We start from the raw sequence: 26,431 nt of genomic DNA, 5'->3' as shown, positions 1-26,431 counted from the left end.
TCACGCTTTGGTGCAAGTGACGGCGGAGGTGGTGCTGGAGGCATGGCTGCCTGAGGACGGAGAGCGGCCTTCCTCCATCCACTTGTCCAGGCTGCGCCGCCGAGCATTCATAAAGAAGTTGCTGACAGTAGAAAGCTCCAAGCCTAGCTGCTGGGCAATAGTGATTTGCAGGTCTTTGGAAGGGCGTTGGTTCTCGTGGAAGATGGCGTGGAGCGTGCGGCGCTGGATGTCGGTGAAGACCAGCCGGTGGCGCTTAGGGACGTGGTTTCTGTCGGCTTTGCTTTGCTCTTGCTCTTTCCTTTTGCAGGCTGAGGGGAAGGCAGCAAGGGCGAGGGGAAGAAGAGGAGAGGAAAATTGAAAACCCGTCAGTTACACACGACTCATAGAAAGGCACTTTGAAAAGATAGCGAAATAAACAAATTTTTGCTTGTCGGTCTGTTGTAGAAGATTCGGGTTCAGCAACTACTAAACGCGAATCTTGTCCACATGCAGTTATTAGCTCAGTAGCATTGCCAAGCCAACAGGCTAGGAGAAAAATGTCCTGCCCCATCTGATAGAGACTTAGGCAGCTGAAACTTCTCAAGGCATGGAGGTTAAATTACATCCCATTAAATCTCTGCTAGAGAAAGTGGGACATTTCCACCCCCCTTCCAGGTTGCTGGCAAGCCTATAGCTTGGGGGCATGGATGGTTGCCAACTTCTGAACCTGCCCCTCTCACTGTGCTGTCGACACCGGTTTCACCAGCAGACGTGTGATGGGTTTACTCCATGCCACGAAAAGCTTCGCCTGTGAGTTCTGCATCTCTGCGAGAGACCCAGAAGCGGCCTTGGCTGGGCATCTTCCTGGTCAGTTGGCAACCCTAGTGCCTTCACCAGTTAAGCACATGAGCTAATAGCCGCTGGGTTCAGCCATACAACTGATGGGGAGGCTCTCTGAACCTCAGTCTCTCCAGCCGTAATATGAGACGAGTCATAAACCTTTCGGGAAGGATTACTGAGATGATGTAGGCAAGAAAGTTTGACCACTTAAGCGAAAAGTCCTAATTAAATATTAAGCTTTTAATAATTGTCCTGAATTAAGATAGTTCCAGATAAGCCTCTCTGAGCTGCCTGAATTTCTAAAGAGGGGGAGGAATCTGGCATTCACTGGACCTTGCAATGCGGACTTGCTGCAAGTTCCAACCTCTTTTAACTTCTGTTCCTATGTCCCTTTAGATCAGCTGCTGGTTGGGCAGAAAATCCCCAGGTGCAGCCTTGGCCCTGCAGGGTGGGGGGCTGTCACAACTACAAGAACTACAGGAAATGAAGACCTTCAGTTCCAGCCTCTCTTGGGGAGGGGAGAAAAACTGAGCAGCTCTCTCTGCAGGCTGTGGGCAAGTGACCAATGGTACGGCTCAAGAACGAGTGGGTCCAATAGATCCTTGCACCTGCTAGATCACACCGTGCCCTGCCATGAAGATGCAACCGCTCTTTGATGGATTCACCCATGAGATTCACCGTTTTGATGGGCGTCCGTGCAAGTTTGTTTATGAACCGTGGATGCCAAAGGTCATCTTGGAAGAGGCATTCCTCCTGCGCACGAGAGAAGGGGGGGGATGCCTCTCCAAGAGCAACGGCCAGTGCTGTGTGTCCCTGCTTTTCTCTCTAGAACTGGGGCTGGCTGGAACCGAAAAGAAAGAACATTTCCAGATTTGCTGTTCTAGCTGGGGGGATGACCTTAGAGAAGGTAGCCCTGCTGAATCCTGCTTTTATGCCTGCACTTAACTGCATGGAGGGAGGGGAGGAGCACGGACATTTAATGCCGAATCAATAGCTCTGGTGACTGAAATCTTCCATCTCCTTCTGGGTCTCCTAGGCCTTCAGCCTCCTTGGAGAGGGATCCCTGGCCAACTCCGAGCAAGTCCTAACTAGTCACTCAGATGAGATTCCCTGATGATCCCGGCAGAAATTTAGAGGAGTTCTGGGCTTGGCTTAGACCGGCCAATGGCAGTCCAGCGTCAGGGAGGAAGGCCTCCTCTGCCACCCATGGCTTGAGGCAATCCGAAGCCCTGAGGTCTAGCATCACTGGCCTGATTGCGGCACCAAGGGCTGCCAATCTCCAGGGAGGGCCTGGATATCTCCCAGAATTACAATTAACCTCCAGACTATAGAGAACAGTTCCCATAGAGAAAATGACTTTACAGCTTTGAAGGGTGGACTCTATGGCATTATACCCCATTGAGACCCCTCCCCAAACCCCACCCTCTCCAGCTCCACCCCTAAATCTCCAGGAATTTTCCAATTTGGAGCTGGCAACCCTAGCTACTTAGATGGTTCAGCCCAGGGCTTTTTTTCTGGGAAAAGAGGTGGTGGAACTCAGTGGTGGAACTCAGGACCACACAATGACATCACTTTGGGTCAGCTGGAACAAGGGGGAAGTTTTTCAAAGTTTAAATCGCCCTCGGTGAAAATGGTCACATGGCCGGTGGCCCCGCCCCCTGATCTCCAGACAGAGGGGAGTTTAGACTGCCCTCTGCGCCGCTGGAGCGGCACGAAGGGCAATCTCAACTCCCCTCTGTCTGGAGATCGGGGTGGGGCCACCAGCCATGTGACCATTTTCAAGAGGTGCCGGAACTCCATTCCACCGTGTTCCAGCTGAAAAAAAGCCCTGGTTCAGCCAAAGAACCGGCCCTGGTTGACAGAAGAAACCGGAGGCCTAGGCTTGCTTTGGATTGGTTCCCCAAACAAAGCAGAAGTGTGTGTAAATACTTAAATGGAACAATTGGGGGGGTCTGTCTGCAAAAATAGCCAGTTAGGTGGGAGGGGATGAGGTGAATCTGTTGCCGGATTGTTGCTGGCGGGGCTGCCAACTTTTCCACTGGCCCTTGCCTTTGTGTCTTCAAGAGCTGCTTTGTTGTTGTTGTTGTTAACAACAACAACAACAATTTCAATTTATATTCCGCCCTCCCCGCATCAGCAGGCTCAGGGCGGATTACAATCGATATAATAATTTAAAATGCATATAACTTTAAAACCAGTAAAACCACATAAATATTTAAAACACACAGCAGCAGACTTCTCCAATAACCACCACCCAACCATCTCCAAAGTATTTAACAGGCGGGGTGGGTAGAGGGGCATGTTTTCCTCTAGTCGGCCGGCGGGGAGGCCCAACCAGCGTCAACCATACGCCTGGCGGAACAGCAGAGTGGTTAAGTGGTTGGGCTGCAAATCAGCACCCTGCTGGTTCAACTTCCACTGCTGTTCTGAACTCAGCAGGTGGCCTTGGGGAAGCCACTCATCTCAACCCAGCTCCTCAGCTTTATTCCTGGGATAATAACAATGCCATCTTTGTTCACCACTCAAGAGTGTGGCACTAATCTTCCTTGAAGGGTGGTATAAAAACGCAGTTATTATTATAGGAGCTGCTGCGAATGTAATCTGCCCTGAGCCTGCCAGTGCCAGGAGGGCGAAACAGAAATCAAAACAAAATAAATAAATAAAATAAATAAATAAATTAAATAAATAAATAAATAAGCAGTTGGGCTGTGAATCAGCACCCTGCTGGTTCGACTTCCACACCTGCCATGAGTTCGGCAGGTGGCCTTGGGTCAGCCCCTCCTCTCAGCCCAGCTCCCCAGGTGTATTGTGGGAAGAATAATAACACCGACTTTGTTCACCGCTCCGAGTGGGGCACTAATCTGTCTAAAAGAGCTGTATATAAGCATTGTTGTTGTTGTTGTTGTTTTTAATCGTAGCATGAGGTGCAGGAATGATGAGGTCCCTGTGTTGTTATGTAAAGCTAAACCTGCTCCTAAGAGCGCAGGAGCAAGCTTGATTCTTTTTCCTGATCAGTTAGCACCTAGATTTATTTTTGATGGACAGCAAATGTGGGGGGGGGGTTCAACAGTTTGGACCCCCCCACACACACACACTGTTTTTGCCTTCTTCAACCATATCATTAGCAGGAGCAATGGGGAGGGCAGGGGTCCCTGTCCGATTTTTGACTTTCCAGTCTCCGCTCCCAGATGTCCAGGAATTTCCCCGCCTGGAGTTGGCAACCTTATTGCTCGGCCCTTGATGGGCAGCTGCAGGGGGGGATTGAGCCTGGAGCCTTTTGTGTGCCAAGCGGGTGCTCTTTACTGAGCCACAAACCCTCTCCTTTCTTGCCAGGTGTGGAGCGGCCATTAGGGTCGCTGGGGCTTTTCTTGGGGGGCCAAAGGGCCTGCAACCCCATCCGGTCCTGGCCAGCCCAGGGTCAAGAAGGGCAGTGCTGGGCCTGGCCATGCTACGTGCAGTAGGGGAGGTGGCAGCCAGCCGGGTCATGGTGGAATGTGCCTGGCTGGGCAGGCAAGGAGTCTCATTCTCCCCACCCCCCATTCCTTGGGGGGTCTGGGGGGGGCCACGGAGCGATGCCCTTTTCCAGGGCTGTTTTTTCTTCCCAGTAGTTTCTGCAGCCGGGGCTCAGGCCGCAGAGATCCTTCAACGGGAGGTGCCCAGGACCGATCTTGGGCCCTCCCGAGGCCAAGCGGGTGCTCCAGCCCTGAGCATTTGCTCAAAGCACGCCAGGCCCTGGGGGAGGGCTCCCGGCACCAGAGGAAAACGCCGCCCTTACCAAAATGGGTCCGCAAGCCCATGATGCCACCTGCTCCCAGGGCCGCCCTTCACTCTGTCCGGTTCTGCATTGCCTGTTCTGACCAGCAGCAGGCTCTCGGGGGTCTCTGGCAGAAGATGGTCTGCCCCAACACCTGAGCCCCTTCTCTCAGCGGTGAAGCAATGCGCTAGTGGAGCTCTTTCAGCAGAGCCTACTTCGCAGGGTTGTTGTGAGGAGGGAGAGGAGGGAGAATGAGTGGGTAAGTCCTCCTGCACCCCTTAGAGAAAGGATGGGTTAAAAACGGAAGGGGAGAGATGCTAGCCCATGACAGCATTGCTAACCTCCAGGTGGTGGCTGGAGATCTCCTGGAATGACAACTGATCTCCAGGCCATAGAGATCAGTTCCTCTGGAGAAAATGGCTGCTTGGGCGGGGGGGGCGGGACTCGGTGGCATTCTACCCCTCTGAGGCCCCTCCCCTCCAAACCCCGCCCTTTCTAGGGTTCACCCCCAAATCTCCAGGAATTTCCCAAACTGGGACAGTCTCCAAAATGTCTCAGCTGCTCATTTCGGTGAAAGGCACAACAACAGGCCGGGGGCCCTTTTTTAGTTCATTTGGCAACCCTATGCAGAGCGCCTCCTCTCGCCCCTGCAGCTTCTCTTGGCAGCAACCAAGAATGGATATAAAATAGACACAATTTAAAAGCAGAGGCAAGGGAATGAAACGGCAGCCCGAGCAGCCCAGGTCCATCATAATATTAAAACAAGATGTAATTCTGCGAAGCTCAGATGTTGTGGAGCAAACCTGGCAGCGGGTCTCCATTAAGATTTAATGGGCTGAGATTTTATCACCCTGTGTTAAAACCTTGCACATTTTTTGATTTCTAAATGAGTCTTTTATTTTAATTAACAATTGGCAATCGGACAGGCAATGGGGGGGGGGCGCCCCGTGAATGCGGCTGAGACTGGAGGAAGGCGGCTCTTTGCAGATTTCTATCCAACCGTTAGCGGTCTTTGGAAACACTGAGCAAGTAACTGTCACAGCTGGCTGGGTCTGATACAGAAGCCTGGGTGGGACCTGGCACGCTGTCCCTGTGCGCGGGCAAGCTCGAGTGGTTCTAGTGCGAAACCAAAACAGAGATTCGAATCCAAGCCCCACCTGCTACTTAAAGCACCAGACCAGAATAATGTTGTCTAGTCAAGCTGCAGCTCTCACTGCAGACCTCCTCCGCTAATGGGGGTGCTTTCCTCAGGCACAAGGAACCTTCCCTCCATTTAAGAGGCTGGGGGAAAAGCACAGCCCCTAACGGGTCGGATCGGCAGGATCCAACCCTCTTTGCTTCCTGACAGCTCTACCACAGTTCATACTGGACAAGGCTGGACTCTGATTGGCCCATACTGCTCCAAGCTATTCTGCCACTGTGGTATAGCGGTGTACTGGGCTGGGTCTGGGGAGCCTGAGTTCAGATTCTTCCACTAAGCCATGCAGGATGGAGCCAGTTTGGTGTAGAAGTTAAGAGCACGGGACTCTAATCTGGAGAACCGGGTTTGATTTCTCACTCCTCCACTTGAAGCCAGCTGGGTGACCTTGGGTCAGTCACAGCTTTTAGCTGTCTCAGCTATAATAATGGCATACTTTGTAAACCACTCTGAGTGGGTGTTAAGTCATCCTGAAAGGCGGTATATAAATGGAATGTTGTTATCTAAATGCCCTTTTTTAAAGGTCCAGAGGAGTTAGCCGTGTAGTTGCAAAATAGTAAAGAGTCCAGTAGCACCTTTAAGATTAAACAACTTTATCAAGGCATAAGCTTTCGAGAACCACAGCTCTCTGTCTGCATCTGACGAAGAGAGCTGTGGTTCTCCAAAGCTTATGCTACAATAAAGTTGGTTAGTCTTAAAGATGCTACCGGACTCTTTACTATTTTTTTAAAAAGGCTCTCTAAACCAAGGACTATCATCTTTCCCCATGCAAGTTAATTAGTTAACTACCCAGGCTAGTAGCAAGAAAGAGAAGTTCCTGGAGTTAGGATGCTTGCAAAGACCACTGTAACTACCCTGAGCTGAACCTTGCCAAGTTTTCTTTCTCCCTGCCTCTACTCTTGTGACTTTCATAGCAGTAGAAATGTAATTGGTGAAGACTTTCCTCGCCTGGAGATGCTGCCAGGGAAGAAGTGGGGAGTGGGACGGGGGGGGGGGGGAGATGTGACTGAGAAATTTCTGCTGGTCACACCGCTATTGAAGATAGTTTCAAGAAGGTCAGTAGCGTGTTGGTCAGTAGCAGAAGAGCAAGATTCGGGTCCAGCAGCACCTTAAAGACAACTAGATTTCCAGGCTATTACTTTCGAGAGTCAAGGCTCTCTTCATCAGATAGATGGAATGGGAAAAGGTGGGAGTCCTTATAACCTAGGCAGAGGGTGGGAGGGATATTGCGAGTTAGAGTGTCAGGAAGCTAAATTGAATACATGTTGTAATTAGCTTGGTAGAGCATGGGTTCGAAGTGCAGAAAGTGTTGGACCCAAGTCTTGTTCTACTGCTATTGAAGACAGTGTGGCAAAGCAATGGTTGGAGATGAACAAACTGTTGGTGATTGCACCGGTGCTGGCCAATAGACGCTCACCACAACCAGTGTTTTGCCCCAATGGAAACGTACAGAACTATTTCAGAGTTTGCCCCAGGTTCGAAAAGCGTGCCTGTGTTCTCTCAGCATCAATGGGACTTTCAAACCACCTCAGCCAAGTGGATCCATCCTTAATGAACCACTTGGAGTAATATTATTTGTGGGTCCCAGGCAGGGATGGCGGTAGGGTTGCCAATTCTGGCTTGGGAAATTCCTGGAGATATGAGGGCAGGGTCTGGCAGCCGTAGAGTTTGGGGGATGGAACTCAGTGGGGCTACGTTGCCATAGCATCCACCCTCCAAAGCAGCCATTTATCTCTGTAGGATGGAAATGAGTTGTAATTCTGGAAGGACTCCAGGCGCCACCTGAAGGTTGGCAACTCTGGTGGGGAGTTAGGTCTGACCTCATTTTATAAACTGGGACCCAGCATAGAAAAACAGAGAGCTACAAATGAATAGGAGAATCTTCTTCCAGTTCCAATCCTCCACCCAGCGTTCGAATTAGAAGGGTCTTAATGGGGTGGTGAAATATTTATTTATTTACTTTATTTATACCCTGCCTTTCCCACAGTGGGGACCCAAAGGGGATTACTTTGGTTTCCACTCCTTCATTTTATCCTCACAGCAACCCTGTGAGGAAGCTTAGACTGAGAGTGTGCAACTGGCCCAAGAGCACCCAGCAAGCTTCCATGGCAGAGCGGGGATTCGAACCTGGGCCGCCTAGATCCTAGTCCAACACTCTAACTACTACACCCCGCTCTAACAACAGCCAGTGGCGGTGCCAGGGTTTCTGGTGCCTGAGGTGAGATACCTACTTGTGTCCCCTGCCCGTGCGCATGCGCGTTTCAGCCTTGTGCAATGACATCACTTGTGACATCATTGTGCAGGAGTGTCCCCCTCACCTGAGGCGGGCGGCAGCGGCAAAGTGGCAGGGAGGCGGCCCACTTCCCCGCTTGCTGCCGCACAACCTGGGATACCCGGCTCACTGAGAGCCAAGCTGAGGCAGGCGGCAACGGCAAAGGGGCAGAGAGGTGAGTGGAGACGCGGCCCACTTCTGGGTTGGGGGGGGTCATCAAGGGCTGGCACAGCGCCTCCTTTAGAGTTCAGTGCTCGAGGCAGTTGCCAGCACCACCTCCATGGATGCGCCGGGCCTGACAACAACTGTGCTTATATACCACCCTTCTAGACAGATGAGTGCCCCACTTAGAGCAGTGAACAAAGTCAGTGTATTATTATCTCCATAAGCCAGCTGGGGAGCTGGGGCTGAGAGGAGTGTCTGACCCATGGCTATCTGCTGAGTTCATAGCAGTAGTGGGATTCGAACCAGCAGAGGGCTGATTCGCAGCCCAACCACTTAACCGCTATGCTTCTTCCCTCTTTCCCTTACATGTTCAGCCTTCCTCTCTCTTACATACGCTGACGGGGGAGGGGGGGTGAAGAATAGCAGCTAGCAACATGAATGTTCACCAGAGAATATAAACTTCCTTGTGCAGAGCATATAAACTTCCTCTTGCCTCCTTGAAACTTTTTTTCTTTCCCTTGAAATTTGTGTTCCGCCCTCCCAGCGGAATTTTCTTTCCCTCGAAATGCGTGTTCCGCCCTCCCAGCAGAACCTTTCAAATTCATCTACAAATTTCGTTCTGCTGACCTCAGTTCAGCACCAGGGACCAAATCCTGCTGATCTGTCCTGCCAATGGAGGCGCTAGAGTTACCAACCTCCAGGTGGTGGCTGGAAAGCTCCCGGAATTACAACTGATCTCCAGGCCATAGAGATCAGTTCCCCTGGAGAAAAGGGCTGCTTGGGAGGGTGGACTCGGTGGCATTCTACCTTGCTGAGGCCCCTCCCCTCCAAACCCCACCCTTTCTAGGCTCCACCCCCAAATCTTCCCACCTGGAGTCGGAAACTCTAGGGGGTGCTTTCCCTTTAGCAAGAGCACGTTGGTAAGAGTGGCTGAACCAACATATTTGATGGCACTGCCTGGAAGCAGGGCCAAACGAAAGGCACAGAGACCAAGGCTATCGGCCCTGAGTCTGGTGCTCACAGGGGGCCTCACATTTAGATATTTATTTAATGCCCCCCAAACAACTTGTTTTTATGCGCATCACGTGCCTCCATTTTTTTATTTTGGTCAGGGCTGGGGGACTAAAAAGCAGCCCACGCCCTTCTGGGCCTCCAAGAGGGCCTGACTGGAACCGGTCCTCTGCCCGGTCCCTTCCGGCTTTCACAACCTTCCTGCCTTCTCACTTCTTGCGTTAGGGGAAGGCGCCACCATTAATGGGATGTAGCCACAGGATCCAACCCCGTATAATCGATTGATTCGGAAAAGAGACGGCTCTAATGGGTGGACGGTTATCCTCGTAGCCGCTGTGGCCTGAGGCCGAGCCGAAGCGGGTCAGAGAGGGCCACCCCAGAGCTGTGAGCGAGGGGAGGAGGAAGCAGAGATGGGCTTGGGGAGGGATCAGGAAAAGAAATACTGGCTGGGCCCAAAGTGGCGAGACTTTTTAAAGCCCTGATAGATGCGTCTGTCTTGCGGCCGTGAAACGTGACAGACTGCCTTCCCCTCTCCTCGCTGCCTTTTCTGCTCTCCAGCTCTCACCCCAGCAGCCTCGCCTCCCCCCCACCTTTGCGCCTCATCTTTGACTGCACGCTGATAGAAAATATTGATCAGATCCAAGCAAGGCTTGTGCTGTAAAGAGCAGCCCGTTCGTGTTAACCCTTGCAGGGCAGAATTGGTGGCAGGGGGAAGGGAGAGGTGAGAGATGGCACGCCTGTTCTTCATTTGGAAACAAGGATTCTTTGAGGGGGCAGTTTTCGGTGCGTTTGCAAAAAGGCTTTACTGGGATTAGATTCTCCTTACAAGACCGTTTGGCCTCCTACCACCCCAAAGCTATCTTTATAATTGGCTTTTTAGATACAAATGTAGAACAGGCGTTTCCGGAGGTGCAGAAGCGAGCGTTCGGGCCAGTCCCGAATTCAGCAACATCGGCTTTGTGAAATTTCTGCTCATTTCATACACGCTTGTTTTTATTCAGCCAGACAAATCTCATTTCAGTTATCCGGCACTGAATATAGAGGCAGCCATAGCTAATAAGTGGGTCCTGGATCAAATCAAGCCTGAATCCTCCCTAGAAGCTAAAGTGACAAGACTAAGGCTATCGTTCTTTGGTCACATCATGAAAAGACATGATTTTTTGGAAAAGTCAATAATGCTAGGAAAAAGTGGAAGGCAGCAGGAAAAGAGGAAGACCTAAAATGAGATAGATTGAGTCAATAAAGGAAGCCACGTCCGCCAGTTGGCAGGATCTGAGCGGGATCTGAGAGGACATTTTGGAGGTCTTTCCTTCGTAGGGTCACCATAGGTCAAAGGCGACTTGATAGCACATAACACACACACACACACACACACACGTAGCTAATATTTGCTCTGTGAATTCGCTTCTTCCTTTTTTAAAAAGCTATTTTACCTCTACATCTTGTGGCAGTGAGTTCCCCAGGCTTTGCTGCTTCTACTGTTCTAGTACACCCATTAGTTTCTCAGAGGCTTGTGTCATTGAGTTTGCAAGACAGATTACGGTGACTGGGGGGGGCGTTTATAATTCCCTCCTCAGGTACCCAAATGTATTGCCTTGATTCTCTCTTTGTGCCTAAGCAGGATATCTCCCCCCACACTGCCCCAGCCCAAATTAGCTTTAAACTTTGGTCTTTCTGCCTCCCCCATGCGACTCGCTCCTAGGAGCATCCCTGGGTGGACCAGCCAGTGTGACAAGAGCTTTTTTCGAAATGGCAGCTATAAAAGTCCCTCCCGGTGCTTTCAATGAGAATCAGGTCAAATTGGAGTTAGAACGAGCCAACCATTTCAGCTTTCTTTCTCTTTTCCTTCTTCTCCCCCCTCGTGGAAAAAAAATAATAATACATTTGGGGGCAGGGTTAAAACCGAGAAGGGGCAATTTTGGGCCAATCGAAACGAAAAAAAATCAATGTTTTGCTTTGCAGAAAAAAACACCCCAGGGAACAGAGCAGAGGGAATTGTGGGGGACTGTACGGCTGCTAGCTGGTGACAGTCTCTGCCTCGGAAAATAAAATCGATGACTTCTCTTATATAAAGTCCCTCAGTAGGTCGAAGGCGGGGGGGTGGGGGGCAGGATAGAGGTTTCCCTTACCCATTCTATGCAGATGCCAGATTGCAGCTGGGAATTTTGGAATATTGGGAGGGGGGGCGGCATGCATACTCCTTAAATGGAGACCTTTGTTTCCAGACAATGCAACTTCTTCTGCAGCGAGTGTGATATTCATATCCGATCACCTTCTGGTTAGGGCTTTCCACAACATGGCTGGCAGGACTTGAAATGTCTCTGCCTTTTGACACATACGGCTACTCTTTGCCTTTGCCGCTGTGTTTGAGCAGCTGCGACGCAAACTAAGGGAACAGAATGCCCAATGGCAGGAAAGCCAAAGGGTATTTCCACCACAACACACCCACATCTGTTGTAGTGGTTAAAGGACCAGGGAGATACAACCTCACCTACCTTATAGGGCTGTTGTGAGGATAATATGTGGATCTGTGGGGTGGAAATTGTGTGTGTTGTTCCTTGCTCCTTGGAAATAGTGTAGGATAAAAATCAAATAAATGATCAGGACGAGTCTAGTCCATTGCCCCTCCCACCCCACCGATTAAAATCGGTCCTCCTACAATTCATTTATCGAAGAAAATATGCCACCGCACTTATTAATATGAAAGCCAGGGCAATGAAATTAGAAAAATACTTTTGTTTATTAGATGAATGTAACAAATGACACTGGAACGGCAAGTGAACAGACATCTATTCCTCCCTGTTCACTTGTGCTCCACTTGCACTCCACTTGATCACTACGTGAACAAGTGGAGTGCAAGTGGAGCGCAAGTGAACAGGGAGGAATACACGTGAGTCTGTTCACTTGCCGTTCAAGTGTCATTCGTCTCTTGTAGCTTGGCCCTCAGTGAAAAAGGCGGACTATAAATGACATTAATAAATAAACAAATTATAGTAAAGAGACCAGTATCACCTTTAAGACTAACCAACTTTATTGTAGCTTAAGCTTTCGAGAACCACAGCTCTCTTCATCAGATACCATTAGTGTTACATATTTGGATAAATTAAATTATTAAGTCTCCTCTGTTGAGGTCTTCGTAATATGCACATTTATTTAAATGTAATCAACGGACTTGGTTCAACAGCAGACGATAAATGAGCGCAAAGACGCTTGACTGTTTCATGTTGACGATGCTTTTCATTTGGGGTTAACTTGCTCCCTTATCTTTGCAACTTGTTAATGTCTCTCACTTTTTAAAATCAAGAAGGAGAAAAACGCAAGAGTCCAGTAGCGCCTATAAGACTAACAAAATTTGTGGTTGGGTGTGAGCTTTCGTGAGTCACAGCTCACTTCTTCCGAAAGCTGGTATCTGAAGAAGTGAGCTGTGACTCACAAAAGCTCTCACCCTACCAACAAATTTTGTTAGTCTTACAGGTGCGACTGGACTCTTGCGCTTTTCAGCTGCTACAGACAGACTAACACAGCTGCCCATCTTAAATCAAGAAGGTATCCAGAGCCAATGTGCTGAAATATCTTTGGGTCCCCTTGCAGAGGAGAGAATTAGGACCCTGCTTCCCTCCTTCCTATGGAAACTAAAGGGGCTGATCATTGCTGGATCATTCCCAACCAGTCTTCAGGGCTGATTTTCACTTTCTCCATCAAAAGCCATCTCCCCAAAGGCGGGGGGGGGGGACGCCTTTCTTCTCTACCGTCTCCTCCCTTGCACATCCCGGTGCATGACCGCCCTCCAGATGGATCTATCACCCCTTGACAGCTTCATTAGCCACTAACAAGCGAGCTGTATCTCTCAGCATAGGTGAAGCGGCCGACATGTGATGTGAGGATAGCAGCGCTCATGTGGTGCGACCTGTGCGCCCAGGCGTCAGCCTCAACTGCTCCCTGAGGGGCCAGTGCTGAGGGAGGGTGTCACAAAAGGAGCAGGCGCTGGGTGTTAAAACTGGGCACTGGAGCAGGAGGTACAATCGTTTCACCTGAACGGCTGGTGCGTTTCCACGCGTAATGTGCAGCAGCTCAGAACTGTGGGGAAGGTTAGGGTTGCTGGCCTCCAGGTGGTGGCTGGAGATATTGTGGAATTACAACTGATCTCCAGGCCACAAAGATCAGTTCCCCTGGAAAAAATGGCTCCTTTGAAGAGTGGACTCTATGGCAGTATACCCCCTAGGTCCTTCCCCTCCCCAAATCCCGCCCTCTTCAGGCGCCACTCTCCCAAATCTCCAGGAATTTCTTGATCTGAAGCTGGCAATCTTCAGGGAAGGCTTGCCCCTTAATCCCTGATTCATGGGTGCAGCCTGGTGCTATGCCCCAGTGTGGTCCAGATTTACAGGGCACAGGACATTGTTTCCTGTGTTGCTTTTAAAAAAACATTTTAGGGATACTTTTTAAAAAAAAAAATTGTTAATGCAAGCTGCTAGAACGGCTGATCTCTCGCTGTCGACCCTTCCCTGGAAGTTAAATTTCTGAGTGTGGTTTGTGTAAATGTCGTGTATACAAGTATTGCGCATCATGTGTCACAAGCACTAAACTTATGCGCACGAGTGCTGCACATCGTGCGCATGAGTACTGAAATCCAGGGAAGCGCTGAACAGCCACACATGAGCACCAAGGCACGGCGGACGACATGCTGTGCCTTCACACCTGTTGCCCCGGGCAAGGTCTGTTTGAGACTACGGTGAACGTTGTAAGTTGTCTTTCTTGAAGCCAAAGAACTTCCTTTTGCTTTTAGGCCAGCACCAGCAATTGGCTGCACAGGAAATGAACTTGACTCGCAGCTAGGAAGGAAAATTTCCAGGGAAGAGGTAGTGGGTATGACCAGAACTCGTTCTGGCACTCAAAGCCATGGCTAAAGGTCAGCTCCTTTTTTCCCTACCCTATCTTAAAACTGGCCAGTGGGTCAGAACACAAACTAATGCCATTTCCACGTGGGTTATTTATCCTGGGTTCAATGCTGTTGGGAATAGAGTTGACAGGCCTGTACCTGTGAATCAGGGGAGCTCGGGGCGGGGGGGGAGGGGAGGCATGCCGAGTTGCCCACTTTGGCCACCTCCTGCCAATCACTTCTGTCTCCTGCTGCCCCTCCATCAGCCCTGGGAGAACAATGGAGGGAGCAAAATGGCGTCCATTGGAGCCGCAGCGCCAAGTTGCCCACTTTGGCCACCTCCTGCCAATCACTTCTGTCTCCTGCTGCCCCTCCATCAGCCCTGGGAGAACAATGGAGGGAGCAAAATGGCGTCCATTGGAGCCGCAGCGCCAAGTTGCCCACTTTGGCCACCTCCTGCCAATCACTTCTGTCTCCTGCTGCCCCTCCATCAGCCCTGGGAGAACAATGGAGAGAGCAAAATGGCGTCCATTGGAGCCGCAGCGTCATTTCCAGCTGCATAACTGGAAGCATCACTACATAACAAGACACTCTTGGATTCAAGGAAATCCAAGGAAATCCTAGAACATCCCACAGTACCGTGACACTACTACCACAAGTGACATCACAGCATTGTTAGAAACCATTTGGGTAAGTCTGTGGAGGCAGAGCTTATGACATCACCTGGAAGTGATGTCACACACACTCCCACATACGACACTCTAGGAACCCTCCCCCAGCTCTGTGCTAACGATCATAGAGATTGGGGAAATTCCTAGAGCATTGCGCACACACTGACGGTGTCTGTTCCTTCATTCCTTCCCCTGCCATGTTACTCCTACTGCTCACTTGGCCCAACACAGGCCTCTGAATTCTGCCTCCTGGGACACAGAGCACTTCTTCCAAGATAGTGGAGTCCAGTAGCACCTTTAAGACTAACCAACTTTATTGTAGCATAAGCTTTTGAGACCCACAGCTCTCTTCATCAGATGCTGACGAAGAGAGCTGTGGCTCTTGAAAGCTTATGCTACAATAAAGTTGGTTAGTCTTAAAGGTGCTACTGGACTCTTTACTATGTTGCTACTACAGAAAAGCATGGCCAACTCCTCTGGATCTCCTTCCGAGAGAAGCCCTTGTGTGCCAGAAACTGGAATGATGATTGAATGGGCTGCCAAAGTGAGATCCAGTCTGGAGAACCGGGTTCCCCACTCCTCCACTTGTCGCCAGCTGGGCGACCTTGGATCAGTCACAGCTCTCTCAGAGCTCTCTCAGCCCCAGCCACCTCACAGGGTGGTTGTTGGGGGGAATAATATAACACACTTTGTAAACCGCTCTGAGTGGGCATTAAGTTGTCCTGAAGGGCGATATATAAATTGAATATTATTGTTATTATTGTCGAAGGCTTTCACGGCCGGAGAACGATGGTTGTTGTGGATTTTCCGGGCTGTATATCAGTGGTCTTGGCATTGTGGTTCCTGACGTTTCGCCAGCAGCTGTGACTGGCATCTTCAGAGGTGTAGCACCAAAAGACAGAGAGACACTGTGACACTGAGAGATCTCTGTCTTTCGGTGCTACACCTCTGAAGATGCCAGTCACAGTTGCTGGCAAAACGTCAGGAACCACAATGCCAAGACCACGGCTATACAGCCCTGAAAATCCACAACAACCATTGTTGTTATTATTGTTGTTGTTAAAGGTGGAGCTGATCGGTCCAGTTGAGAAGCAGGTTTTTTCTCACTTCTCCACAGCATCAGGGCACATGTGTGCACCTTCTTCCCCAGCAATCTTCACCAAACCTTCTTTGTAGTTTGGAAAACATGGCAGCGGAGCCGGAATAGTTGCTGTGCGGGTGGGAAAGTTTGGGTTGTCTTGCTCCCACCCACATGGCAACCCATCTCCCTGCCTCTCTCCCCACAGCAGCCATTTCTCACCCCCAATCGGAGGTGCTGGAGTGCTTTTCCCAAGGCAATCGAATATTGTTCTATCATTGCATCATTATAACTGTGTATCTGTGTATCAGGTTCTCTGAATTTCCAGCCTTCATTTTTAAAGAGGGAAGTCTCTAGCCTGTTTAGCCATTTCATGGGGGAAAGATAAGGGGGAAATCATTGCTGTGCAACAAAAATGAAGGCCGGGAATTCAGAGATCTGATACACAGGTGCTTATAAACTAAGAATCCTAGTCATTTATCAATTAAAAAAAAAAAGGAAAAAACCTCAGGGTCGAGGGGAATGGCCAAAGCCAGGGAAGTGGGGCAAGGAAACCACAGGGGAAATCTGCCACGGGGAAGCCCCCTTGCTGCTGCACTGTGTCAGCAATGGGGAAACTACACAATCTTGTCCTTGTGCGGAACCCACCAAACAGCCAGAAATCCCCCATTGAATTTTCAGGATAACCCTGGACTCCCGTCACTCTTCCACCAGCAGTGGAGAGATGCTATTATTGGACTTCCCTACAGGGATGTTGTATGATTTACCTATGTGAAGTGCTTCGAATGTGACTATGCTCTTGCTGATATGCAGGCCCATGGCTTCTCCATTCTCTTCTGAATTCTGCCTCCTGGGACACACAGCACTCCTTCCAAGATAGTAAAGAGGCCAGCAGCACCTTTAAGACTTGGCAACTTTATTGTAGCGTAAGCTTTCGAGAGCCACAGCTCTCTTCGTCAGATGCTGATGAAGAGAGCTGTGGCTCTCGAAAGCTTATGCGTCAATAAAGTTGGTTAGTCTTCAAGGTGCTATGGGACTTTTGACTATTTTGAATTACAACTGCTCCCCACACCACAAAGATCAATTCCCTTGGAGAAAATGGCTGCTTTGGAGAGAAGGATCCATTACATCCCACTGAGGTCACTCCCCTCCTCAAGCCCCTCAGACTCTACCCCTCCCAATAGCCAGGATTTTTCCAACCTGGAGTTGGCAGCCCGAAAGAAAAGTGATCTGGAGCCAGAGGAGACGCGCCTAGTTTGGTGGCACAGGGGCAGGCTGCAGGTGAAGGAGGAGAAACAAGAGGAGAAGGGGGAAATGGGATTCCCCCTCCCTTCTGAGTCCTTCAGGTCCCCCTTTTGCTCTACTACTACTACTGCTACTAAATGTGGCCACACAATCCTTTTAAAATAGTAAAGAATCCAGTAGCACCTTTAAGACCATCAATTTTATTGTAGCATAAGCTTTTGAGAACCACAGCGCTCTTCGTCAGATGCATCATATTGTAGCATAAGCTTTTGAGAACCACAGCGCTCTTCGTCAGATGCATCATATTGTAGCATAAGCTTTCGAGAACCACAGCTCTCTTCGTCAGATGCATCGTTTGTAGCATAAGCTTTCGAGAACCACAGCTCTCTTCGTCAGATGCATCTGACGAAGAGAGCTGTGGTTCTCGAAAGCTTATGCTACAAATGATGCATCTGACGAAGAGAGCTGTGGTTCTCGAAAGCTTATGCTACAATAAAATTGGTTGATCTTAAAGGTGCTACTGGACTTTTTACAATTTTGCAACTACAATCTAACACGGCTAACTCCTCTGGATCTATAACCCTTTTATTATTCCTACACAGCTGTCTATGGCCTTGGCCCTTAAAAAAGAGCTTCGACTAAAAATGGAGAAAGGGGAGAGGTGGAGGCAGACATAGCTAAGTTTGCATCCAGGGCTGGATGGCCCACTAGGCGGAGCCAGGCAATTGCCTAGGCTGCCAGAAGGCTTGGGGGGCACTAGCAGAGGTTTGCCAATGGCAAGCAGCTACCCAGAGCAGTGCCCCCAGCTCTGCCATCTAGGTCCATGGGATGATGGGCAGAGCTGCTGGTGCTGGCTGCTGGGCGGGGGCCTACCCACCATGCCCGCCTTCTGCTGCCCCACCCGCACAAAGGAGGGAGGGAGAGCAGCCCCTCTTCCCAGACTGCACCTGTACGCTCAGCTGTGCCTGGAGGGCAAGCACTTGTTTTGCCCCTTAGCCCCAGAAGGCAGCCGCGAAAACAAAGCCTGTCCTCTTGGTCACTGGACAGTGTGACAAAAAGACGGGCCTTGAAAAACCACTTATTTTGCATCTTTTATACATTTCTGTAACAGGAACTCTGATGCCAAATTTTATTTTATTTTACCGAATTTATCTCCTGCCTTGCTGCCCTCACAAGGGCCACCAAGGCAGCTAAGAAATTGAAACAGGCACAATAAAATTGCGTTTAAAAAACCCTTAAAACCATCATAAACAGCACAATCCTAAGGAGAGTTACTCCAGTCTAGGCCTTCTGATTTCAGTGGGCTTAGACTGGAGAAACTCTCTTTAGGATTGCACTGAAAATCAATTAAAACTAGAACTAAAATACAAACACCAGACTGGAGGGTCTGCCTCTCTTAATATTCTGTCCACCGACTGCAAGCAGCTGGACACCTCACAAGAGCCGGCGGGGGGCATAAGGACATTTTTCCCCTCCCTGCCCGGTTACTAGCCCCTGTTGGCTCCTCTCCTGCTCCTGTGGCAACTGGACACTGAAAGACAGATCAGCCTACTCCTTCAGAAAAGCCAGCAACGGTAGCGGTCAAGCCGACATCATGTGGCAATGAGTTCCTGTGGTTTCATATGCACTCTTTGACCTACGACGCCCGCAAGGTTTATGCGGGGCCCCGATTCTCTCCCAGATACTTCTGCTGCTCTGCCCTTCCTATCGCTGGCTGCCAAACCTCGCCAATGTCTCCCATCGCTTCTGACTCTCGCTTTGGAAAGTCTCCAGGGCGAGAGACTTTCAGACGGAGAGCCGGCCCCTGCCAGAGTTCCTCTGGGCACCCCAATGTGTCTCGGAGATGATCGGTTCCTTTCTCTCAAAGGCAACGTGACCCGTTCCTTGAGAGTCTCTGGAATTTATGCGAATCGGTTACAAGCAAGAATACTTAAGTGATTTTAAAAAAAGAAAAGAAAATCTTTTAATTTCCCATCAAGGCAAGCTTCCCATTATATATCATTTGCAGCGGTCAGCACAGCGAAACCTTGGTTTATGGACATCTTCTGACAGGGCTGGAAATATTATTAGAAGAACGGCATCTCAGCATATCTAAGTATAGCAGACCTGCCGATTCCCTCCGTGCCCTCTCTTTCTGGCTCTCTCCCCCACCTCTTCTCTCCTGCACAGACACATCTGGGGCATTGGAGGGACAATGGGGGGGGGTTAGGCTTCAGATTGATGGGGGAAATGAGTGGAGAGACACGGGGAAGGAGGGGGCATGGAGCATAGTGCCAAGAGGAATTTCAGCAGGGATACAGGCAGGCCTGTCCCTCACCTAGATGGCCCAGGTGAGCCTGCTTTGGTCAGATCTCAGAAGCTAAGCAGGGTCAGCCTTGGTTAGTAATTGGAGGGGAGACCTCCAACGAAGACCAGCGTTGCAGAGGCGGGGCAATGGCAAACCACCTCTGTGAGTCTCTTGCCATGGAAACCCCACCAGGGGTCTCCATGAGTCAGCGATGACTTGAGGGCACTCTCCACCATCGCAGGCAGGCCCCGCTTGAGGCATGTTGTTGCCCTGAGCAAGGGGCATCCATCACCTCTCAGGCTAAACGCAGCCACTGCAGTGTCGCCGGAGGGATTTGGGTCAGACTGGACCAGTGAAGGAGCAAGCCCAGGAGGCCGGGCAAACCTGAGGATCTTTGGTGCCCTGCGTGAATATGCGTTTTGCACACACCCCAATAAGTAGAGAGCATGAATGCTTGACAATGGACAGTCAAAAGGAACAATGTGAAAATAAGAATAGTCGTGCTCTTTGAAAGCCCTCCATGTTCCACCACAGCAGCTACAGAAGAGCAGAGCCAACATATATGGAGACTCTAGAAACCAGTGAACACCAAGCTTTTGTTTGAGCCGACAGAGGAAGCCCCTCTCACTTTTTTGGCAGCCCTCGAAATCTGGTGCTCTAGGCAGTCACCTACGTTTGCTCAGTGGTTGGGCCAGCCCTAACAAGTCCCCGCAGTGAGCCTTGGCACCCTCCTTGTTGAGCTTCCCCAAGGGGTTTCTTGAGGGGCTAGACAGGGAACTGGGTCGGGGGGGGGGCCAGGAGGAGCATCATAAGCTGGAAGAATGTGAGATTCTTTCTGGATCGGACGAGATGCGGAGGCTGGACTCGGCTGTCACTTGGTGTGAACGTGTTTATGGTGCGCTCAGGACCAGGCAGCGAGAGCCACTCCTCATCGGCTATGACAATCTGCTGCTTTGTACATGGCCATGGATGGAGACAGGAAACTGGGCTGGGGGGTGGGGCTAATCATAAGGGTATCTAAGAACATATCAGGTTCCGAATCAGGTTCAAGGTATTGGTTCTTACCTTTAAAGCCCTGAGCGGTTTCGGGACCGCCTCTCCCTGTACGTTCCCCGGAGATCGCTTCGATCAGCGGATAAATGTTTACTGGTGGTCCCCAGCCCTAAGGAAGGCCGCCTCGCTTCAACCAGGGCCAGGGCCTTTTCAGTCCTGGCCCCAGCCTGGTGGAACGCTCTGTCAATGGAGACTCGGGCCCAGCGCAACATATTATCGTTCCACTGGGCCTGTAAGACAGAGCTGTTCTGCCAGGCGTTCGGTGGTTGAAGGGGGCGGTGCCATGTCGGCCTCCCACCTTTGGGGTGGGGGGGTTCTCCCCACCATTGCACTTGGTTAATTTATTTCATTATTGTTTTGTATATTGATTTTAGTATTGTTGTTTTCCTGTTTTTATTGATTTTAAACTGTTCACCACCCAGAGCCCCTGAGGATAGGCAGTATATAATTTGAAATATAAAATAAAAAATAAATAAAAATAAATATCTGGCTGGATCTGGCTGCAGGATTTCTAGCCCGGCATCCTGGCTCCAAAAGAAGCTAGCCAGATATTTCCGTGAAGTTCCCAAGCAGAGTATGACGCAAGGAGCTGCCCGTTCTTGTATGTCCACAGCATTTGCTACCCAACAGTAGACTGCTTCTGATCTTGGAGGTTTCATCTGCCCACCATGGTTTAGAGCAGGGGTTCCCAACACGGTGCCCGTGGGCGCCTCGGCACCCACCAACACCTTTCCTGACCCCTGCCAAGTGTTTTAGAAAGTGGGGTGGGGCCAGGTGGGGCTCTTGCCCCACAGGCCTTCTGACTGGCCTTTGGAGATCTGATTGGCTGTGCAGATTTTTTAGAAGTAGTTCCAGCAGCAGCAATATAAGGATTTCAACTGGGTGACGGAAGGTCAACTGTGTGTTTGCAAGAAAAAAAATATGCTTGGACTATGTAGCAATTTGTCCACATCCTTTTTGAAGTGAGGCCTCCAGAAATGCACACAAAACTCCAGGTGTGGCCTGGCCAGCATGGTTGACATTACTGACATAAGCATGCCCCTACTCAGTAGCTAGGGTAACAAACTCTGCACATGCTGAGACGGAATCACTTCCCATATTCCAGGGCTGAATCCACACATCCCGGCATAACGCTAAACTGTCAGAACGATAGCAATTTCCTGGCGCGATTTCTGACATCCGCGCCATCAGAAATTGCGCCAGGAAGACGCTATTGTTCCAGCAGTTTGGCGCTATGCCGGGATGTGTGGATTCAGCCCAGGATTGAGGCCTGAAGGGTAAGGGCACAGATCGAGTCCTGGGCAGTGGGGTCTTTTTCTGTGGTTTGGAGAGATGAAAATAATAGCATGTCTGCGAGCTTAGTATGTGAGTAAACGCCAGGGTTGCTTGGAACCTTAGCAAGGCTTTGGGCCAAGCTACACATGACGAATGACACTTGAACGGCAAGTGGATTGAGTGGAGGGCAAGTGAACAGGGAGAAAAACACTTGCCATTCAAGTGTCATTCGTCATGTGTAGCTTGGCCCCTTGTTGCATTGAATATTGTTTTCGTTAGATAATTAGAGGAGCATGATTAAGGTTGCCAACTCTGGATTGGGAAATTCCTGGATATTTGGGGGTGGAGCTTGGGGAGGGCGGGGTTTGGGAAGGGGAGGGATCTCAGCCGGGTATAATGCCATGGAATCCCCGTTCCAAAACAATTATCTTGTCCAAGGGAACCGATCTCTGTGGCCTGGAGATCAGTCGTAATTCTGGGAGATCTCCAGACCCCACCTAGAAATTAGCAACCCTAAACATGATGAAGGTTTCCAAAATTGCATGGGGTGGAGAAAGTGGAAAGAGAGATCTCCCCCACCCCCTCCTCATAATACTACTAAAACTTGGGCTGAATCAATGAAATCGAGGGGCAGTTGATTCGGAAGGGTTGAAAGAGTACATTGCACAGCACAGAAATAACTTAAAGAATTCACAGCCACAAGACATGCCGATAGTCGCATACTTAGAGATGGCTTTAAAGGGGGACAAGACAAAATCAATGGCTATTAGCCGTGACAAGTCGGGGGACAATTTGGAAAGCCCACCCCAACCCCGTAACCCCCCCCCTGCAAGATTCTCTCAGTGATGTATTTCTCTCCAGCTTTTTTTCTCAGCACCTCTCAACTTGCTGTCACTCTTAGAACATGCTCAGTCCTCTTCTGGCCATTTGTCTGGGAGGTGCATGGTTCTTTATTTTTCCTTTGGGTTAATTCACAAAGGCATTCTGCAAGCCAGGCTCCCTCTTATGGGAAATAACAGCGACGTCCCAGATCTGCACGTGCTATTTGCACCCCATAGATCCCCCCTCCAAATCCTTTGCTAAGTCCAGGGGCTCTTCGGCAGCTGGTCAGGGTGGAGAGCGCTCAAGGTCAAACGCTTGAAAGTGGCTGTCATGAAGTTTATGTTATATTATGGTGGAACTTTATTTTTAAAAAGGGGCACGCTATAGGATAAAAGGCAGGATGTCAAAAGTACGGCCTGAAAATGTTGGCTTGTGTTTCTGCCACAATGGGAGGGGCAGGTTCGAATTTCTGTTGTGTGATAGACTAGAGCATAGGGAACTGTGGTTTGAAGCCACTGAAGGCCATGTGCTACCCGTGGCTCTGTGGCTTTTGTTCCTGCGTGATGCGTGATTATGAAAACTCACGTTCGGGCTTCTCTGCCCCCCGGCACAGTTGTTTGTGTTGTTTTTATGATTTTTTAGATATGTGTATGGTTTAAATTGTATAATATATGTCGTTAGCCGCTCTGAGCCCTTTTACAGGGAGGGCAGGGTATAAATTTAATATAAATAAATAAACAAACAAATAAATAAATAGCTGCTCTGAGCCTGCTTGGCGGGGAGAGCGGATTACGAATCTAATAAATAAATAAAATAAAAATGTTTTTGATGGCCTCAGAAATCAGAAATGTAACCCAGCTGTGAAGAATGCATCCAGTACATTGAGTTAGCCCTTTGGCACTGCTCTTCCCCCAGCCCGACTTCCCTCAGAGAATTTGGGGGGCTTATTGGGAGTCCACTGGAGCCAAAATGAAATTCCACACAAATTGGATCCCCATTTTAAAATTGCAAACTTTTGATAATCACTTTGGAAACGACTTTGCAGAACGCCAGAATCTTGCCGGTGGGTAGCCAGAAGGTCTGTTTGGCTAATGGGAATGTTTTTCCCCTGACCAGTGGAAGCTTCCTTCCCCAGATGTAATAAAATGGCTTCATGTATTGGGGGAAGACATCTTTGCTCGGAAAACCCAATATCATTTGAAAGAAATCATGTCGGGTGTCAATTTGTCCAAATCTCTCCTTTGTCGCTTGGTCTTTCTTTTCCACCTCCCGCACACCGTTCCCGCTAAATCCAACAACAACCCTAACCAGGGAATGCTGTAAAAATTCGTTTGAATCCAGACAACAATTATTCCAATTTTTGCATACAACTAAGAGTTGGGAAGTTTTAAAACAGAGTTATCTGTTTACAGGAGAGCCCGGGGAGGACCTGTTTGGACATACACCGTTCAGGCAAGCAAAGATCGACATTTCCCACTGGGCTGGAACTATACAAGGAAAAGCACAGCAGAGGTATAGAAATCAAGAATCTGCACAATATTCTTTGCAAACCTTCCCTCTCTTCTATCTGTTGGGTCGTTCGTTATTGGAAGAGTTTCATCGATTGCTGAAATTCATGTTGCCCAAGAAGAATAGCCCCTAGAAGGTGGTTATTTATTCAGTGTTTCTAAGAACAGTTTTCAAGAAGTCACCATTAAGATGTCTTTTGCCACTCAACCCCCCTTCCGGCTCTCTCGTAAACTCCCCCCCACCCATTTTTCTCAGGCATGATTTTCTTTCATGCATCTCCCGCCATGACAACCACGGCTGCAATGGGTGCGTGGAAGCTGCAGCCCATCTTCCTGCACTCCAGTAGAGAATTTGTTCGGGGTAGTGGTGGCCCCCCGGGCCTCCCCTCCGTGACATTCAAGCATGCTGCAGCCTAAGGAGAAGTCCCTTGCGGCCAACCCAAGTTTTAGGGGCACTGGAGCAAACAGAATTTGTTTCTTCTGAATTAATCTAGGGCAGAGAGTCAGGTCTTCCTTGGGGTGGTGAGCAAACTGAACTTTCAGCATCTCTGATGCCCTCTGGTTCCATGATTTTTGACATCTCTTACTCTCCCAAACTGTGGAACTCCCTCCCACTGGAGAGATTTCCAGAAGAGCTGTAAAGGGAATGTCTACATTATGAACTGGAAGGAACACTTGCTAGGAATCTCAAATAGAATTTTCAAAAAAAAATTTAATATCAACTGTTCCATGTTCTCACGCGTCTTTAGAAGAAGCCTGAATTATTCAATAGGTATCATCCTGTGTGCATGTCCAGTGTCTGTGCCTTTCTTCTCTGGGATACCAAGCTGATTCCTGAGCTTTGGGGAGGGGAGGGTTTAGAGATCGAGGGTGAGAGAGTGGGTTGCCTTCTAGAATGGAGTTCGAATCCTGGGTCAGCCACAGAATTCACTAGGTGAAACTGGGCCAGTCACCGTTTCTCACGCCTAACCCCCCACAAAGGGTTGTTTGTGAGGGTAAATCAGGGAGAATCTCATGCGCTTGATTTGATCTGCTTGGAGGAAAGGTGGATTTTGAATGTAATTAAAACACAAGATTTTAACTAAGCCATGATCAGCCCAGGCCTAGAGAGATCAGAGGCAACCGGATTCCCTGACTGCTGAATGTACAACTTCCTCCATCACCCTTTTATAGCTGTTGCCTTGAAAGGCCGAAAAGTTTCGTGCTAGATTTTTCAGTGGTCCCCCAGCAATGCACATTTCGATGGGGAAATTTCGGTGGGGCCCGCAGGCCCTGCATACCCGCTTAGAGGAATGCCCTGTTTTGCAAAAAGAGGACTTACTCCCAAGGAAGCTTGCGTAAGATGGCAGCCTCGGCCTTGGACCTCAAGATCTGACATCTAATTTCCTTGTATTGTTCCAGCTTCCACTAACCCCTAATCGCGGCTGTTAGAAAAATTATCTTACCTTCTAACCTTAAAGCTGCCATCCTCTGAAATTCGGGTTCCTGCAGCCACCTCCACATTCTCTTGAACGTCTCCCTCCCAGATTTCAGCTTGCTCCAGGGCTTAGGGTTCCTTAGGAGGTCTGACAAGGTGCCCTGAGACCGGCAAAGGACCCTCTCGGCAAAGATGGCTTGGGGGATGCTGTACCTCTTGAGCTCAGCGATGATCCGCTGGGCTACCTCTTTGGTGTTGATCTCCTCCAGCTGGCTGGAGAGGACGGTGGTTTGGGTGGCGATGGGGGGGTTCGGCCGGGTGTTCATGTCCGATCGGGGGTGACCGTAGGCTGCTTGGCCCATCGTGTTTGGGGAAGCCATGGTCGAGTTCTGAGAGGGAGACATCTCCCTGGAAAAATGCTGGTCCATCCTGCCGAACATGGCGGTCGAATGGGCTTCGAAGCTGTTGCCGAGCACCATCTTCTCGTTGCCCAAGTGGCTGGCGGAATGTCCCGAGTAGTTGTGCATGGGGGCCAGTTGGGGGCTGGGCAGGGAGGACAAGCTTTGGCCCATCCCGATCTCTTTGTGGTAGGGGCTGTAGAAGTTACCCCCGGTCCCCAGGCCCCTCTCCTCCCTCATGAGGGTGAAGCTCCCGATGACGTTGCCCATCGGCAAACACTGGTGGTGGTGGTGGTGGTGGTGTTGATGGTGGAATTTCTCGTGCAGCGGTTGTAAAGGGGTCAAGGTGGTGTAACTGTTGCCGGTGCTGGCGGTGGGCGAGTCCCCACCAAAGCCAAGTCCAGGGTGCAGAGAGGTGGCCAGCGCGTGCTCAGCCCGGTGGTATTCGCTCCCCTCCAGGACGGAGGCCATCAAAGAGGGTCTCTGCAGAGCGGAATGCAAGGCCCGTGTATCGCTGTGCATCAGGTCCTGCTCTTGGACGGACATGTCCCCGCCATTCTCCAAACTCAACTGGACGTTCAT

The 26,431-nt window shown here is 49.9% G+C and overlaps 1 protein-coding gene across 1 annotated transcript; it reads right to left on the bottom strand.

Annotated features, from left to right (window-relative positions):
- Window positions 1-26,431, bottom strand: LOC129342602 (hepatocyte nuclear factor 6-like). The gene is made up of 2 exons (XM_054998450.1): window positions 25,480-26,431; window positions 1-308 (listed from the first exon to the last, which is right to left on the bottom strand). The coding sequence occupies exons 1-2, from the start codon at window positions 26,429-26,431 to the stop codon at window positions 1-3; spliced, it is 1,260 nt and encodes a 419-aa protein (XP_054854425.1).

This window comes from Eublepharis macularius, chromosome 1, assembly GCF_028583425.1.
Source record: "Eublepharis macularius isolate TG4126 chromosome 1, MPM_Emac_v1.0, whole genome shotgun sequence".
NCBI classification, from domain to species: domain Eukaryota; kingdom Metazoa; phylum Chordata; class Lepidosauria; order Squamata; family Eublepharidae; genus Eublepharis; species Eublepharis macularius.
This window is presented reverse-complemented; position numbering and strand designations above follow the sequence as displayed.

What these genes read in the sequence shown, in the direction of transcription:
- LOC129342602 (XM_054998450.1), bottom strand. Translation starts at nt 26,431, where the DNA reads ATGAACGTCCAGTTGAGTTTGGAGAATGGCGGGGACATGTCCGTCCAA. An exon ending in GGCAGCTTTAAGGTTAGAAG is followed by an intron (nt 309 to 25,479) that starts GTAAGATAATTT and finishes CCTTCCCCTCAG; the next exon opens with CCTGCAAAAGGAAAGAGCAA.